Source organism: Stenella coeruleoalba (assembly GCF_951394435.1).
Source record: "Stenella coeruleoalba genome assembly, chromosome: 13".
In the NCBI taxonomy this organism is placed as follows: Eukaryota; Metazoa; Chordata; class Mammalia; order Artiodactyla; family Delphinidae; genus Stenella; species Stenella coeruleoalba.
The window spans coordinates 33,702,807-33,722,210 of NC_137159.1; the positions used below are offsets into that span (position 1 = coordinate 33,702,807).

Below are 19,404 nucleotides of genomic sequence, written 5' to 3' on the forward strand. Positions count from 1 at the left end.
ATAACCACTTTAGGAATATTTTCATTTAAAAAGATGATGCTAGGATTTACTTAAAATATGCTATTGCCAAGTTCTCAAATAAGCAGGACATCTACTTTAGAGCTAGACCCCTGACTATGCCCTAATTCTGCTGTATCATCACCTCCCTCCCTCTTCCGCTGGCAAAGATGGGACACAGCGATATTGCTTTCCTGCCCTATCAACTGAGAGTAAATTATATTTTTCAATAACTATTACCTATCTTATTCTCAAGAAAACCTAACAAGGACCTAGTTTGGGAATTTCAATGCTCAAGCTAAAATCTTGAGTAAAAAATAATGTATTAATGAAATCTGCACATTTAAATTGAAAAGCAAATTCCAGTGAAAGCTGAGAAATGATGCAGAGGAATATTAAGAAGTAAGATATTGGATCAGGAAAAAGAATAAAAGTTAGATGGAAATAAAATAAAAGTTAGAAGATATATATACATATATATGTGTGTGTATATATATGTATATCTATAGAGAGAGTTTATCTTCTAAAACGACCATAAACAAAACAAATATATTCTTTTAGAAGAAAATCTAGAAGGCAGTATGTGGAGCAATATTGGAAAAGATTTTACAAGAGCATGGAGCAGGAATTGCCTTTAAGGGGCGCATGGCCTAGGATGGCCACATAGAGCAATAAAACATCCATTTGGTAGGGAACTTGGGAAATCTATTTTTTCCCTGTCCCAACCCTTCCAGTCTCATCTCTTTGTCCTTCTCACTCACTCACACACACACACACACACACGTGCATTTCCTGCAGGGAAAGAACAATTTTTTTAAGGGTTGGGCATTTTTTGATCAACTTGTATTTTTACCAGTTACTGCTACTGTTGGGAAGAAAAACGTTTTCTACGTTTACACTAGCTATAGTCTTTAGAAGTAAAGTCTAGGGAATTTGATTCACTATAGAACAAGTCAAAATTAAATTTCTCAAATGAACTAAGAATGCTACCAAACATACTACATTTTCTTGAATCTTCCCCTTTCTATATAAGCCAGTCTTTCTCAAACTTTTTCATCTCAAGACCCCTTACACTCTTAAAATTACAGAGAACCCTGAGGATCTTTGATTTATGTGGGCTGTAGCTATCAGTATTTACCATATTAGAAATAAAAACTGAGAAAATTAAAAAATTTACGTTATTTTACTTAAAATAGCAATAAACAGTATATCACATAACATATTTTATGAAAAACAATTACATTTCCCAAATGAAATAATTAATGGCATTGTTTCACACTTTTACAAATCTCTTCAATATTTGGCTTAATAGAAGACCACTGAATTCTCATATCAGCTTCAATAGTCAGTCTGATGAATATGTTGTCTTTGTTGAAATATACAAAGAAAATCCAGCCTTGCACAGATATGTAGCTGGAGGAGAAAGGACGATACAGAGCCTCTGAAAGAGTCTTAAGGAACCCAGGACTGGGGTCTTGATTTCAAACTTTGAGAGTCCTACTCTAGGTCAGAGATTAATTATAACACTCAGAGTCTATATGTGCTGAGATGAACACTCTTAGTTAATAAATAAATCACATTTTTTATCTCCAATTTGCATGGAATAAACCTTTGATAGCATGGAAAGATTTGAGTGCTTGGGATATGCAGTGAGGTACTAAGAACACTAGGAGATAGATGTAACATAAACAATTTAACAAAGACACAATTGCATGAGGTCAGACCAGAGAGAATTTTCAAAAATCAGCTACAACTAGAAAAAGCTCTTGGTTTTACCAGCTTACCAGCTTGTTTGCATATATTTTACAAAGTCACTTGCATCATTACCAATAGAAGTGCAAGCATACCGTTTCCAATGTTGAATGCTTCATTTCAGTTAACGCCAATATGGAGGCTACAAAACCTGAAGGTCACCCAAGTATAATCTCTGGAACGTAAACCACCAAAACTTGAAGACTGAGTTGTGTCACTGAAGGAAGTCCAAAAGCACACAATAACACTATTCTGTAGCATTATAAGCTCAAAGAAACGCTTTAAAATTGTTCCAAGTCAGACCGTTGGGTCACCTTTCAGACTGAATTGGCCAATAAGTTTGGCAAATATTTTTACTGCTCTGATAAGTAGTTTTAATGACTTGACCAAATAGTTGTTTTGGCATTCACTAGAATATCACCGAAGTATTCAACATGAAATTCTGATTATGTAACTACTTTGTTTGCTCAGATTTCTTCTGAAGACTTCACTTGTGCTGTGGTCCAAAAATCACATAGAGGGATTTTTTTTTTTTTAATGCAGAATCCCAGTGCCCACCTCAGGCTACTGAACTAGAATTTGGGGGGAAGTCGGTTCTGGAAATACATATTTTAATTTTCTCCCCAAGTGAGTCTTCTGGTATTCAACTTACAGATGAAACTCTAGTCTTTGTAGGATTAAGTACAACATTCTTCATGATCAGTCTCTAAACTTCCTAGCTTAATTTAATATTGCTCAACTCATAGACTATCCACACCAACTACTTATAATTCCCCACATGTGCCCCATTTTCTTTTATCTCTTTGCCTTTGGCCCAGCTGCTTCCTTAGCAACGTCTTCACCTGCAGTCTTGTGTCTATTTGGCCAACTTGTATTCCTCTTTCAAAAATCACGTCAGTATCACTGTGAAGTCTTCCCTGACTTACCCAAGGAGTGAGGCTTCCTCTTTTTGTGCGTTGCACCTCAACTCAGCCTTATATGATTTATCCCATTGTAGAATAAGTGTCCATTTTCTTAACTACATCTCTGTTGAAATGTTAGCTCTTCAGCAGCATAAGCTATAATTTTTTCACCCACTGATCCCAAACACTTGGCCTAGTGGCTAGAACTCTGTTCATGCTAAATAAAAATGTTTGATAATGAACATAGTACTTCCTAGAAAATATAATGATAAGGTGAAAATTCTGAGAGCATGCTTTCAATTTTTTTTTTAAATTTTCTTTAGTTGTAGAGGCAGAAAGTTAGAAACACAAGGAGAGAGAAAGAGAGAGAGAGAGAAGTCATTGTGTACAAAATCAGCTAATATAAACCAGCTTTATACAACTAACATTGGAAAAATAGGGGAGTGCCACACAACTTTGAGGCAGAAAGCCTCATTAGTATGCAATGGAATAAACAATGGATTCCAAATTTAACTCAAAACAGTAACAAATCAAAGCAGTAAGGTGAAAAGTGATGGTATCAGCAACAGCAGTGGCTATTAGCATGTGTACCTGCTGTGAGACAAAGCAACACAGGGAGATGCTTGGGAAAAAATTCCGATATTAGACCAAAAGCAAAGATGTAATTTTGAAATGGGTGAGAGTAGAAGCATAGGTTCCGGATATTTTAACATTTTTGCAAGGTCAGGATGGAAAACTGAACTGCCCAGGAGGACAAATGGACTCCAGGTAGTATTTCTAAAGGCAAGTTGGTCAGGATCTTCTGAGGATTTCTAATGGAGTGGACTAACTGTTTGACTGCTCCTCTTGGTTTTGTTGCTATCTGGTGATTCAGGAGAGTTAAGGTCATAGAATTACCCCTGGAGATTCTTTTGACAAAAGAGTTAATAAAATGTAGATTGTGGTTCTAATAAATATTGGGACATTAAATTATTGGCTATTTGTTACCAATAAGGTTTGGCTTTAAATAACATGGTGAAATATTTGTAAAATATTCAATTTTCCAGTACCCCACACACACTAAAATCAGTTCAAACTCACCTTCCAGCAAAAAAAAAAAAGAACAAGCTTAATAATGGCAAAGCCTCTTAAATAACACAGGTAGACATATTTGCAGCTCACACTGGGTTGGTGGAAGCTCTTTCTGAATTCTGGCAAAAAAAAAAAAATGTTTAGCATATAGCCAGGAATAACAATAGCTAACATTTATTAAGGATTTACTGTGTGCCAAGTTCAGTAGTATTCTTATGATCCCCAGATGAATAACTGAAAGAAAGTGAAAGCACTGAAAAGGCAGCAGCATGTCCCAAATCCAAGAGTCATGAGAAAATAAAGCATGTTCATTTGAGAAATGAGTCTGATCTACTTTATAACTTGGAAACATGATTTCCCCATAAATGCCATTTCTTTGGCTGTTACTTCCATATAAGAGTCAGGCTGGGCACTGAGGAAAACAGTATGGAGGTTCCTCAAAAAACTAAAAATAGAGTTTCATATGATCCAGCAGTCCCACTCCTGGGCATATATCTGGAGAAAACTATAATTTAAAAAGATACTTGCATCCCTATGTTCACAGCAACACTATTTATAATAGCCAAGACATGGAAACAACCTAAATGTCCATTGACAGATGAATGGATAAAGAAGATGTTGTACATACATACAATGGAATATTGCTCAGCCATAAAAAAGAATGAAATAATGCCATTTGCAGAAACATGGATGGACCTAGAGACCATCATACTAAGTGAAGTCAGACTGAGAAAGACAAATACCATATGATGTCACTTATATGTGGAATCTAATCAAATGAACTTATCTATGAAACAGAAAGATTCACAGACATAGAGAACAGACTAGTGGTTGCCAAGGAGGGGAGGTGGGTGGGAGTGGGAAGGATTGGTAGCTTGAGATTAGCAGATCCAAATTATTATATAAAGGATAAACAACAAGGTCCTGCTGTATAGCACAGGGAACTGTATTCAGTACCCTGTGACAAACCATAATAGAAAAGAATATGAAAAAGAATGTGTATATTATGTATAACTGAATCACTCCGCTGTACAGCAGAAATTAATACAACCTTGTAAATCAACTATACTTCAATAAGATAATTTTTTTAAAAAAGTCAGCCTGGGGCTTATGTCTAATATCTACAGCATCGCTTCCTTTCACCAGCTGTTCACTAGTCCCTAGGGATGCCTTTTGTCCATCCTGAACAGATAGGTTCAAAACCTACTGAGATAGATTACTTTCTTTCAGTTCTTCTCTTCTCCCGTCTGGCTGCTAATCTGATCTTCACCTCACCTCCTTGCCCCTCGCTGCCGCTGCTTTGATCCTGGAGCCCTTTCACCCTGGCCACTTCGCAACAACCACAATAACAACAATAACACAACAGGTTGGCTAGTATGCGTGGTTTGGTTCCAGGCAGTTTTCAAAGAACAAAACATAAACAAATAGGTAATGAACAGAGTCTCTTCATGGTGATTAAACTTAGCCGTCAGGGATTTCCTACATGCGAACCACAGTGCTAGAAAATAAAGTACAGGAGTGGAACATAAATATCAAAAAAATTACTTAATGAATACTGTGAAGAAGCTGAGACATCAGCTGAATCAGGAGAAAGCATCGCTGATTGCAAATCATTAGACTGCTACTCAGCTGAGCAAATTATTATATAGGCCATAACTCACAGTGGGGAGTACCTGCAGTGCCCAACTCCTGCATTTACACCCCGAAGGGGCCGAGGTTTCAGAGGTGATGTATTGCCTGACGAAGGTCCACCTATGGTTAAGCAATGCACGTACACGTGTGTGTGTGTGTGCATGTATATTTCTGTGTATACTTATAAATATTATACTTATCCCTTAGTAAAAGAACATTTACATGGCTCATTGAAAGCAAAGTTGAATATTGTTACTTAAACAGCACTATTCAAATTGCTAATAGCAGATTTCTGCTTTCATTGATGATATTTAATTTTAGAAGTAAGAGCTCAGAGCCTTGGGTATACACTTAGGGAATCTAACACTCAATAAGAAAATTGCTAACCTAAATAAATCAATGAGAGGAGAAGAATCTCCCTTTTATTTAAAATTTGAAAGTTCTGTTTCTGTTTGAGATTCACCGCATGTTATAACACCTATCAGGGGTTCAACTCTTTGCAGGGAATGGGTGTGTTCTCTGCTACAACCAAATAGTGAGTAGATGTGAAAGGGACCCAGGGATTCAGGAATGCACATCTCTTGTCTGGATCTGCAGCTCACAAGTATGTATGATGTGGGGCGTAGAGCTTGTGTTGCCCTTGGACCTCATTCCCCAGGCATATATGATGGTGATGTTAGGACCAAAGGGAGATGTGTGTAAGATGAGAGAGGAGTTACCAGTGGACTGAATATATCAAGGCATACAGGATGGCATTTAATTAAAACAAAACAAAAAAATCTCAAAAAGCAATTCTACTTTCCTCTTTGGAAAGAGGGTTCCACAAAGCCAACTGCCATGTATATTAGATCCTACCAAGGAGAGGGAAGACAGGCTCCCCATACCTTTTGGAACCGAACATAGGAGAGGTTTAAACAGGGACTTGGAAGAAGCTGATGAGACATATTTGGATGTCTAACAGAGCCCGTCTTTTTACACATTTTTTTGCTAGATGAAGGACATCAGAGCAGATGCTTCAGTGTCTGTCAGTCACTTACAGGACATGTGCTTGGGAGAAAATCATGGCTGGCAGATGCTGGCTGGAGCTATTAATTGACAACAGCCTACACTGATCGAGTGTTCACTATATGCTGGGCGCTGTGATTGATGATTTATAAGGAACATCTCATTTAACCTATTTACTTTTTAATTGAAGTATAGTTGATTTACAATGTTGTGTTAATTTCTGCTGTACAGCAAAGTGATTCAGTTATACATATATATACATTCCTTTTTATATTCTTTTCCATTATGGTTTATCACAGGATATTGAATATAGTTCCCTGTGCTATAGCGTAGGACTTTGTTGTTTTTCCATTCTTCATTTAATCTATATAACAACACTATGAAGTAGTTTCCATTATTATTTTTATTTTTAGGAAGGAAAATTAATCCAGCAAACTGCTAGAGCTGGGGTTCTCACATAAGCAGTTTGATAGTACAGCTGACCCCCATAAGCAAAAAACTGCCCTGCCTCCTGGATTAGGGTGTGGCTATGATCTTTTGGCGGGCAGAATGATACTATCCCTTGTTAGTCTATGGCATGATCTTTCAGGCTTCCCCTACTATCTACTTTATGCTTATAGTCACAGTATTATTATCTCCTACATATGCCCTGGTGTCTTCCACCCATTGTTATTATTTTTACTGATTTCACAGCTCTAGCTGCACGAGGGGGTAATATGTGGGCACTCAGTTGCCTCTGGCCAAGGGACTTAGTATATGGGGGCATAGTGACAAAATGCTCTAGGAAGATCATTCAGAAGAGAAAAAGCTATGGAATTGTGTAAAAAGATTTGCTGCCTAGGAAACAAGAGACAAGGGGATGGACAAAAGCCAGCGATTTGTTCTCAGATAAGCAGAGCAGATAGGCAGCGTGTTGAAAGGGGGGAGCAGTAAGTTCCCATTATAGTTTCAAAAAGTGTTAGATCTGTCTGATAAGCCTTGTGCCACATATTACTTTAACCATCATCACATCATCTGTTATTGAAATCCAGTAAGTACTAGTCTCTCCTCTTCCCTTGAGATAGGGTAATACACTCTTTTAAGCCAATTTGAATCAAACACACACACACACACACACACACACACACACACACACACACACACACACACACACACACACACACACACACACACACACACACACACACACACACACACACTACATCCCCACTGAAGGAAAGACAGTAATACAACATATTCAAGTCACTCCGTATATCAACGTAACTTACATTCAGACAGGAAAAAAAACACTTGTGAAAGCAACATTCTTTAAGGGGTCTGGGGACTTTACAGAGTTGGACCTGCTTGTCCCCAGCTCCTCTACACTGTGTCCCAGAGTTTCCCAATGGATCGAATTCCACCAGCTCACAGAGGAAGCTGGCTGATAACCCAGCTTGGATTGGCTCCCTTCATTTTCTCAATTCCCCACTCCTTGACTGGGTTTCCTGTGATCATTTCCAAAATAAACTACTTACATTCAAATTCTTGTTCTGGGGTCTGCCTCTGGGATACCAATCTGAAAGAACATCAGAGACACGTACTTGAAATATGTCGATATGTAAGTGGATAATGAAAGCATGGATATCAAGGAGATCACCTATGGAAAGAATATGAAGGAAGAAGAGAAGAAAGTAAAGAATCTTTCTTGAAGAGCACCAACATTTAAGGGTCAGGAAGTAGATACATCAGCAGAAGGAGAGTCAGAGGGAGTTGCAGAGAGAAAGGAGGAAAAACCAGGGGAAGGGTTTCAAGGGAAGATTTTTTTAAGACCAAAAGAGACTTTTGAAATTGCTTAAATGTTGATAGAAAGAATGTGGTAGAAAAGAAGAGTCTGAAATGCAGGTAAGTGAAAGGATGAATATAGTCAGTCACTGGGGTCAGATTCCCAAGGGAGTAAGATAAAATTGGATCCAGATCTCAAGTAGAGTGATAAAGTCTGTAATGGACTTGGTGGGTTTGGTCATGGAAAACAGAGGAAATTTCTATCCGATGTTTTGGATGATTGGGTATTTGGGAACAAGAAGATAATAAATTGACTTTCCCTCCTAGTTTTATCTGAACATTTTACAAAATAAAGATCATTGGCTTGACCAAAACTCAGAACAAAATGAATTTCGTTTTTTTCCTGCTAGACTGCTCTGTCATTTAAAAGAACAAATTAGATGGACATGGAATTTGAGGAGAAGGTTTGTTTTATTAAATTAAACTCCCTTTCTCTGTTCATCAAATTGAATTGGAATAAGGGTCTCTAATTACGGATTCCCAAATAGGGAAATTGTTTAGTCATTCTAACAGGTTTCATGTCCTATGTGGGTATAGAAAATTTCAGATGAATCTTATTGAATTATATTATTTTAAAATATTTACCTGAAGCCTAAAATATTTTGATTGGAACTTTTTTTTTTGGTCCAACTAAAAATGACATCTGATCTATATGATTGTAAGGGATATTCTTGCAACCCTAACAGAACTCTTGATCTCTGGTCATTATTGAAACTAAAATTACTGTGAATATACAATGATTATTTACCTCTTAGTTCCAGATTTTTCTTAAATATCCAAATCTTTCTGTTAATGTTACATTCCTTTCTATTACACAGACTCAATCTATGTTGAGCAGGATAATTGTAGGGCTACTTAAACTCTAGTCCATTAGCCATGGTCCATTAGCATCCATATCATGGTGCTAGGGGTTAATATGATCCTGGCTGGGGGATTAGATTATAAATTAAATTTTTAAATGTAGTATGAAACACTAAAAATTGTTAGAAGCATTAAATAAGTTCCTGTATATGGGTTAGAAGACTATGGCCTTTACTTTGATCCTTGGGCCTGCTAGGCAGTAGCAAAATATATGCAAGGAGAGGAAAGTGTGATCGTGGTCTCTGTCTCTAAGATACTTGTAATTAACTCCAAATAGCCTCTCCATAATAAAAGGATGGGCCTTAATTATTCTAGTATAAGCACTGCAATATTATAAAGATTGAAGATCTATCAATACAATCAAATGTATAAAAGGAAACTATTTGAAGTGGCTTGAAATTTCACATAGAAATCTAGTTCTTTATTATTTCATCAACAGAGTTTAGGAAAATCAGATGGCAGAACATTGTAATAATTCAATTATTGAAACAAATGGATTTTGGAAAGGTTTTTTTTTCTCTCATGTGGCATGTGTATGTGAGAGAGAGAGAGAGAGGGATTGAGATTGAGAGATTGAGAAGATTATAAAAGCAAAAGGGAGGAGGTAGGTGGGGAGGAAATCTGAATTGTTTAAACTCTATAAAAATGCTAGAATAAAATGAACATTCAAAACTCCGGTTGAATTTAATCTTTTGTTCAACTCATTCGCCAAGAAAATCTGTCTTCAAATGGTTCACATTGCAGAATATGATGACACCAATCACCTATCCTAGAGTCTACATTTGCTATAAAGACTATTGCAGCTTGATGATAGATGAGGAAATTTACTCCTATCGTCTGCATGGGAGTGACGTGCCAATAATTTAAGACTTTCGGTGATACGGTACTAACTTTATATTCTAAGCAATCACAACCTGTATTTATCCACCTGCTGTTTTTATGGCTTAGAAATCACACTTTCAGTTTGCGATCGTAATTTATTATATTTATATTATAGAAGAAGATTTTCAAATTATAGACTTGCATTGAGTTAGGGAAGGAATTAAAATACTTTGCCCCACTCCTGTTGATTAATAAAAATAGTCCATTCGATAGATGGAGTGTTCTCAAGGAAATGGGACTCCTGGTCATCTTTAGAGTTTTCATTTGGGAACAAAATCTGTGGGAACATATTTAAGTTTTAGACAAGAGAAGTATGGAAATCAGTTTTTAGTAAGTAGAGAAGGGTAGTACCTACAACTCTTTGAAGGATTTTATCATGTGTAATATCTTCTCATTGGATTTTTCAAAATAATGTTTGCTAACTACCGTTAAAACAATATTTCTCTTACTTTAGGCATTTGACAGCTATCTGTATAATTTCAACCAGTCTGTGTTACATATATACTATTATTTGCCTGATTTTTCTTCATATACACCCACTTTATAATTATTTATTGTAGAAGCCAATACTACTAGTGATATATCTCCTACACTTTGGAAAACACCGCATTAAAACATAATTTGCAGCTAAATTCATTGGCACTGTTCTATCCCCATTTTGCCAGAATTTGATAAGACCTAAAAATGTTTTGCTTCTTTTTTTCTCAATATCTCAGTGATGGCTGATTTCAACTGAGTACTATTTGAAATGTATTTGAATCATTCTGCCATCAGTAATATGGATCCATCCATAGCTAAACTATACGTTGCTCATAAATTTCTCTCCATCTTCCTTTAATTTAAATAGTTTTTTATAATTTTGTTGAACTCTATGCCCAATTGCCAGATATACTTAAATGTCTGTGAACATACATTTTTCTCTTTCAGTGATATTACTTACATAAAAAAAATAGATGGCACACTTCACAGTTTTTTTTAAAAATACCCCCATGTAAGTGGATATAAGGGCGTTCACTGTAAAATCATTTCAACTTTTCTGTATTTTTGAAAATTTTAATAAAAAAAAAACATTGGGGAAAAAATCCCAACTTCTACTCCATGAGAACCGAAAACATGCACCTTTGAATTTGTTCTGTAGTGGTTAAAAGCAAGTGAAATATGCAGTAGCTAAATGAGAATATTACCAGATTTTCTTCATATAGGTTGTGGGTCCTTAAAGTCTTGGTTTAAGGAAGGTCAGAAACACCTACGGATGGTTATGAATTCCTTGAGGTACTGACAGTTATCCATAAGTGAATATGTTTGGTTCGTTTCCTCTATCAATAGCTGAAGGTAAGGAACTTCAAATATTAAACTCCCTTTTTTTCTTTTTTCTTTTGATATTTGTGCAGGATATTTATTATAGTGTTAGTCACATTGAACAAAAATGGAAGACAAATTTATTTTATTTTTTTGTATTTTTGTATTTTTTTTAATTGTTATGTATTTCACAGTTGATAACATCACCATTTTATTTTATTTGAATTATACTTGATTTATGATATTATATTAGTTTCAGGTATACAGCATAGTGATTCAGTATTTTTATAGATTATACTCCATTAAAGTTTATTATAAAATAAAGGCTATAATTCCCTGCATTGTACAATGTATTCTTGTTGGTTATCTATTTTATACATAGTAGATCGTACCTCTTAATCCCATACTGATCTCTTGCTCCTCCCCAGCTCCCTCTCCCACTGGTAACCACTAGTTTGTTTTCTACATATGTGAGTCTGTTTCTGTTTCACTATATACATTTGTCTGTTTTATCTTTTAGATTCCACATATAAGTGATATCATACAGTATTTGTCTTGTTCTAACATTTCACTAAGCATAATATTCTCTAGGTCCATCCACATTGCTGCAAATGGCAGGATTTCATTGTTTATGGCTGAGTGATATTCCATTGTTATATGTATGTATGTATATATATATGTGTGTGTGTGTGTGTGTGTGTGTCTATATATCACCATTATATATGTAAGCATATATATACCACATATATGTATTGGGTTGGCCAAGAGGTTTGTTCAGTTCTTTCTGTAAGATGGCTCTAGTAGCACTTAGTTGTCTTTAACTTCATTGGAAACAATTTTGATAGATTGTATGTGACAGCTGTCATATCAGTGTGCATTTTAAAAAAAGACATCAAAATTGGTGAATTTTTGTGTAGCCATTTTAATATTGAAGATGGAAGGAAAAAGCAACATCTTCAGCATATTATGCTTTGTTATTTCAAGGAAGGTAAAAACGCAACTGAAACGCAAGAAAATGATTTGTGCAGTGTATGGAGAAGGTGCTGTGACTGATCGAACATGTCAAAAGTGGTTTGCGAAGTTTTGTGCTGGAGATTTCTCGCTGGGCAATGATCCATGGTCGGGTAGACCAGTTGAAGTTGATAGCGATCAAATTGAGACATTAATTGAGAACAATCAACGTTATACCACATGGGAGACAGCCGACATACTCAGAATATCCAAATCAAGTGTTGAAAATCATTTGCACCAGCTTGGTTATGTTCATCACTTTGATGTTTGGGTTCCACATAAGTTAAGTGAAAAAAACCTTTTTGACTGTATTTCCACATGCTATTCTCAACTTAAACGTAATGAAAACATTCCGTTTTTAAAACAAATTGTGACAGGCGATGAAAAGTGCATACTGTACAATAATGTGGAACAGAAGAGATCGTGGGGCAAGAGAAATGAACCACCACCAACCACACCAAAGGCCAGGCTTCATCCAAAGAAGGTGATGTTTTGTATACGGTGGGATTGGTAGGGAGTCCTCTATTATGAGCTCCTTCCGGAAAACCAAACAATTACTTCCAACAAGTACTGCTCCCAATTAGACCTGATTGCAGCACATGATGAAAAGCGTCCAGAATTAGTCAACAGAAAACACATAATCTTCCATCAGGATAACACAAGACCTCATGTTTCTTTGTTGATCAGGCAAACTGTTACAGCTTGTCTGGGAAGTTCTGATTCATCCGCTGTATTCACCAGACATGGCACCTTTGGATTTCCATTTATTTAGGTCTTTACAAAATTCTCTTAATGGAAAACATTTCAATTCCCTGGAAGACTGTAAAAGGCACCTGGACCAGTTCTTTGCTCAAAAAGATAAAAAGTTTTGCGAAGGTGGAATTATGAAGTTGCCTGAAAAAAGGCAGAAGGTAGTGGAACAAAAGGGTGAATACGTTGTTCAATAAAGTTCTTGGTGAAAATGAAAGATGTGTCTTTATTTTTACTTAAAAACCGAAGGCACTTTTTGGCCCACCCAATATATATATATATGTATATATACACCACATCTTCTTTATCCATTTGCCTGTTGATGGATACTTGGGTTGAGTACACATCTTGGCTATTGTAAAGAGTGCTGCTATGAATGTTGAGGTACATGTATCTTTTCAAATTAATGTTTTGTTTTGTTTCAGATATATATACTCAAGACTTGAATTGCTGGATCATATGGTAGTTGTATTTTTAGTTTTATGAGGAACCTCCACACTGTTTTTCCATAGTGGCTATATCAATTTACATTCCCACTAACAGTGTACTAGGGCTCCCTTTTTCTCCATTTGTCATTTGTGGTCTTTTTGATAATGGCCATTCTGATAGGTGTGAGGTGATATCTTATTGCGGTTTTGATTTGAGTTTCTTTGATGACTGGCTATGTTGAACATCTTTTCATGTGCCTGATGACCATCTGTGTGTGCTCTTTGGAAAAATATCTATTCAGTTCTTCTGCACATTTTTAAAAATCAGGTTGTTTTTTATTTGTATATTTTTTAATATTGAGATGTATGAGTTGTTTATATATTTTTGGATATTAACACCTTTTCAGTCACATCATTTGCAAATATTTTCCCAGATTCAGTAGGTTGTCTTTTCATTTTGTCGATGGTTTCCTTTGCTGTGAAAAAGATTTTAAGTTTAATTAGGTCCCATTTGTTTATTTTTGCTTTTGTTTTCTTTGCCTCAGCAGATTGATCCAAAAAACCATAAACTGGTACAATTTATGTCAGAGAGGGTGCTGCCTGTTTTATCCAAGGAGTTTTATGGGTTTTGGTCTTACATTTAGGTCTTTTGAGTTTATTTTGTATATGGTGTGAGGAAATGTCCTAATGTCATTTTTTTTACATGTGGCTGTCCAGTTTTCCCAGCACCACTTATCGAAAGAGATTGTCTTTCCTTCACTGTATATTTGTGCCTTCTTTGTCATAGATCAATTGGCCATAGGTGTGTGGGTTTGTTTCTGGGCTGTGCATTCTGTTCTTTTGATCTGTGTGTCTGATTTTGTGCCAGTACCATGCTGTTTTGATTACTGTAGCTTTGTAATACAGTCTGAAGACAGGAAGTGTGATACCTTCAGGTTTGTTCTTTTTTTCTCAAGATTGCTTTGGGAATTTGGGGGGTTTTGTAGTTCCATGTAAATTTTGGGAATTTTTCTTCTAGTTCTGTGAAAAACATCATGGGTATTCTGCTAGGGATTGCATTAAATCTGTAGATTGCTTTGCGTAGTATGGCCATTTTAACGATACTAATTCCTCCAATCCAAGAGCTTGAAAGATATCTTTGGAAAGGGATATCCTTCCATTTCTTTGTATCATCTTCAATTTCATTCATCAGTGTTTTACAGTTTTCAGAGTATAGATCTTTTACCTCCTCGGTTAATTTTATTCCTAGATATTTTATTCTTTCTGAAGCAATTTTTAAATGGGATAGTTTTCTTGATTTCTCTTTCTGATAGTTCATTATTAGTGTATAGAAAAGCAACAGATTTCTGTATATTAATTTTGAATCCTGCAACTTTACTGAATTCATTTATTAGTTTGAATCATTTTCTGGTGGAGACTTTAGGGTTTTCTGTATATAGTATCATGTCATCTGCAAATAGTGACAGCTTTACTTCTGCTGTTCTAATTTGCATGCCTTTTTTTTTTTTTCTTGACTGATTGATGTGGCTAGGACTTCCAATACTGTGTTATTTAGAAGTGGCAAGAGTGGGCATTCTTGTCTTGTTCCTGATTTTAGAAGAAAAGCTTTTAGCTTTTCACCATTAAGTATGGTGTTAGATGTGGACTTGTCATAAATGGCTTTTATTATGTTGAGATATGTTCTCTCTATACCCAACTTTGATGAGAGTTTTTATCATGAATGGATGTTGAGTTTTCTCAAATTCTTTTTCTGCATCAATTAAGATGATCACATAATTTTTATCCTTCCTTTTGTTAATGTGGTATATCACATTGATTAATGTGTGAATATTGAAATATCCTTGCATCTCCTGGAATAAATCCTGCTTGATCATGGTGTATAATACTTTTTATATATTGATGGATTTAGTTTGCTAATGCTTTGTTAAGGACTTTATTCCCTATATATTCAACAAAGTATTGGCCTGTGATTTTCTTTTTTTCTTTCTTTCTTTTTTTTTGGTATTATCTTTCTCTGGTTTTGGTATCAGGATAATGTTGGCCTCATAGAATGAATTTAGGAGTGTCTCATCCTCTTAGATTTTTTGGAATAGTTTCAGAAGAAAAGGTATTAGTTCTCCATTTATGTTTGGTCAATTCCTCTGTGAAGCCTATCAGGGGCTGTGTCTGATCCCAAGTTGCTGGAGCAGAAGCCCCGAGAGTCAGGCCAGACTCTGTTCCCTCGAAGTGTGTGTTTCACCCTCTCCCAGCACTGGGACCTTTTCCCCAGAGTAGGGGAGTGGTGAAGCAAGGTGGGCCTGTACAGGCTTTCAGCTCATGTTGGCTACAGACAGAGGTCCAAACTGTCTCCAATGTGCTGTCTATGCAGGTGCCCACAGTTGTTTCCCTTGCTCTGCTCAGAAGCAGTCTTAGGTGCAAATCACCTTTCTCCCTCAGAGCCAATCAGTGCCCCAACCCTCCACTGCCCCTGGCTTGCTGTGGAGCCACACCACAGGGCAGGTAATGCCCACATGGCCTCTTGGAGTATATCAGACAGCTGTGATGGACCAGCTGCCCTCAGAGTTCTGGGCTCCTTCGGATGCACTGCTTGAGTGAGCACCAACAATGGCCAGGTCTGCCCCACTCAGAGGCTGTCCTGGGACCTAGTCACCTCTGCATCCCATGGCTGAGCTTTCTCCCCAGTTGTGGCAGCTCTAAATCCAGTTCCACACTGTGATGTGGAGCGAGTAGGGCTGTAGTGTTCACTTGGCTCGGGCTGGGGCACACATCAAGGCAGTCACGGGAAACCTAGCAGCTGCCAGAGCAGACTTCCCTCTGCCCTCTCCACACTGCCTGGGGGAAAGCCAGCATGTGTTCCTCATGAGCAGAGTCCAGGCTTCCCATAGCCCTCCTGTTTGTCCCAGCGGTCCTCCAACCAGCCAAGGGGATTCATCTCCCCTTTGTAGGACCCCTGGACTAGGGCACCCAGTCTCGAACTGCTCACTCCCTAGGGTAGGTCTCCACCTGTATTTTTCCTTTTCCTCTAAGTCCTCTCCCAGGGGCACAGGTCCAGACCTGATTGCTTCACTTCCCTTCCTACCTGATTACGTGTGTATCTTTCTCACAGCCTGGTTGTACAGGTGTCTTTCTGCCAGTTTCCCGTTAGTTTTCAGTGAGATTGCTCCACGTGTAAATGTATGTTTGATATGTTCATTGGGGGAGCTGAGTTCTGCATCCTCCTACTCTGTCATCTTGATCAATTCCTTGCTATCAAGGAGTCAGATTTGAGCTAGCCTCCTGTATCCTGCTCAGCCACCTTGCAATAATCTTTTTTTTTCTTTTTAAAATCTATGGTCCACATTTTTGTTATAACAAAATTTTCCCGATTTTATTATTGGAAAGATACAAAAGGTAATATTCAGATATAGGAGAACATGGACTTTACCTGGTATATAAGCATTAGCAGTTCATCCCTCTCTGTTCCTTCTGTCTCAATTTACTTGACATATCCTCACAAGGAAATATTTCAATCAGTTTATTACTTGATAAATTTTTACCATAATTTCTAGTGGTAAAGGTTCACCCAAACTCATATACAACTGTATATGGGGAACATTTAAAAATCTTTGTGGTGATTTTTTTGAGACATTTTTAGTATGATATGGAATATTCTAATACATAGCAAGCAGTTTCCTGAATACAGAATAATACATATGACAGTTCTGTGGTGTGAAGAGTCCTCATTATCTTTCAACAAATAATAGTGAGTCATCAAATAAAAATTAATGACTTTAGTGAAGAATCATTGGAACTCACTGTTGTTAAAGAAAGACAGATGAAGTGATTGATGCACGTGGTAACATGCCTTGAAATATGACTACACTAGGGCTTTAGTCTTCTCGACTGACATGCGAGCTGTAATAAAGCTTTACTGTTATTCCATACCAGCAGTGGCATTAACAATACAATTTGAGTTGCTTGGTGGAGAACAAGCCAAAACAAAGATCACTGAATATTGTTTAATTTCAAGTTTTAAGACCTTAACTTCATTCAGCTCGGTCACATCAAATTCCTAGAGTGAGAAAAGCAACTGAACAAAGGGAAAGAAGCAGAATATGTGAAATATATTCACATGCATTTTTATACTCGCAACAGCTTTTCAGAAACTGAGATCTCACTTAATTATTTGCAACAGGGCAAGCACAGAATATTCTCTGACAAGTATTTTAAGTCCAGTACTAAAAAAGCCTATTTAGACAGGCGGGTCATGCAGCATCCTTTAAATTTTATTTCATGTTTTTTTCATTATAATGATTAATCACAACTGCTATGGTTAAAACAAACAAACAACCAAAAAAAACCAGCACCTGCTTTTTCTAATACCCAGTACCTTAAACCAGCATTGTGTAGTATATATAAATAAAGATTGCAGATGCTTGCTGGGACAGCACATCCTTCCTCACTCCTGAAATTTCTAATCCTTGACTCCTGGTGTAAAATGATCCACTGTCCACCTGGCACACGGATTGCACCATATCTTGAATTTTAAAGTTTCATGGAATTAGCTTAACCCACAAAGGTTCTCAAATGTTTGAACTTCAGCTGACATCCTTGAGGATGGATGGTTTTAAGGAAGTAAGGTCATGGTCAACCCCAGAACACACTGAATTTGTCTGTACCTAAGCCATTTGTCTCCAGATTTTTGTTTTTAATTAAGAAAAGTCCAAACCATATAATCTATGGGTCACCTACCTGAAGGTGTTGTCTCTGTTTACCACAGTTATTTTTACTCCCAAACAGTAGAGTTCAACATGCACAAATAACTTTTTTAAATGTATACCTTCTTTTTTTAAAATATTCTGTCCCATTATGGTTTATCACAGGATATTGAATATAGTTCCCTGGGCTATACAGTAAGACCTCGTTGTTTACCATTCGCTATATAATAGTTTGCATCTGCTAATCTCAAACTCCCAATCCACCCCTCCCCCAACATGCACAAATAACTTGGTACTCATTAAGTCAAATGAATTTTGAAGCAAATAAAAAGCAATATGGCTTATGATGTGCACTGATAAATGCCATTGATAACCCTTAAAATCCTTATGCCCATTTGAGGACAACATTACAACATATTCCAGAATTGTTTACAGCTTTTACAAATAACCAGGGAAGTTGGTTATTAACCAACTGCATTATAAAAGTGTAGATGGAAAATGAGGAAGTTTTGTAAGACTGAGAATAGTTACCATAGAATTCTAGACTCATAGAACTAAAAGGAATATAATAGAAATCATAATAATGCCTGGCTCTTCATCTCGTTGTCCAATCCACAAACATTTATTAAGCATTTACTGTATGCCAGATGTTGATGATAAAAAGATATGCTTAAGAGCACAGGGTTGAGGAGGAGAGATACGTACACAAGGACACAATAAAACAGGGAAATTGACAGGAGCTTTGTGGACACAGACAAGAATACAAATCTGTTTGAGGGCTGGGAGTCACTCCTTCCTCTAAGGTCTATTTATTTCCTTCTCTTCGTCACATCTAAAGAGTACGTGTGATCTACTTAATTTTTATATGATTGTAAGTCGTTGACGAAGGCATTGGATAGGAGCTTGCTATTTATGGTAAAGAAAGACAAAAACTTCTCATCGTGTGGTAATTCACATTAAAACATATGCATCTGACAATTTTTAACAGGAAATTCTTGACCAGGAATGTATTAAGGATAAAAGTACATGTACTGTCTCTAATTAACTAGATGATTATTTTGAGTTAGACTGTTGTCGTCAATCATGGCTGCACATTAGATTCATCTGCAGAACTTAAGAAAAAAGAAAAAACAGTGGTTCTCGCCCCAGAGAGTCTGATTTAATTGGTTTGAGATGGACTGAGAGCATCATTATTTTTACATAGTTCTGCAGTTGATTTTGTTCTGCCAAGAGCTGAGAGACTTTGGTTTAGAGTAATAGCCTTTCTCAACCCATTCTCAACTCGATTTGAGTAAA

General features: G+C 36.7%; 1 protein-coding gene across 5 annotated transcripts in view; it reads right to left on the reverse strand.

The window, feature by feature from the left end:
* The window catches only part of LOC307196112 (uncharacterized protein), a 380,928-nt gene that overhangs the window by 33,163 nt on the left and 328,361 nt on the right, over positions 1–19,404 (reverse strand). For 3 of the 5 annotated variants that reach the window (XR_013831036.1, XR_013831037.1, XM_079940848.1), the window contains one exon: positions 7,874–7,914. The exons of the other annotated variants lie outside the window; for them this stretch is intronic. Coding sequence is in view for 1 of the 3 variants with exons in the window: in XM_079940848.1 (XP_079796974.1) it covers positions 7,876–7,914 (39 nt within the window). In the remaining 2 variants the exon portion in view is untranslated. The remainder of the gene's footprint in view (positions 1–7,873; positions 7,915–19,404) is intronic. 5 annotated transcript variants of the gene reach the window in all.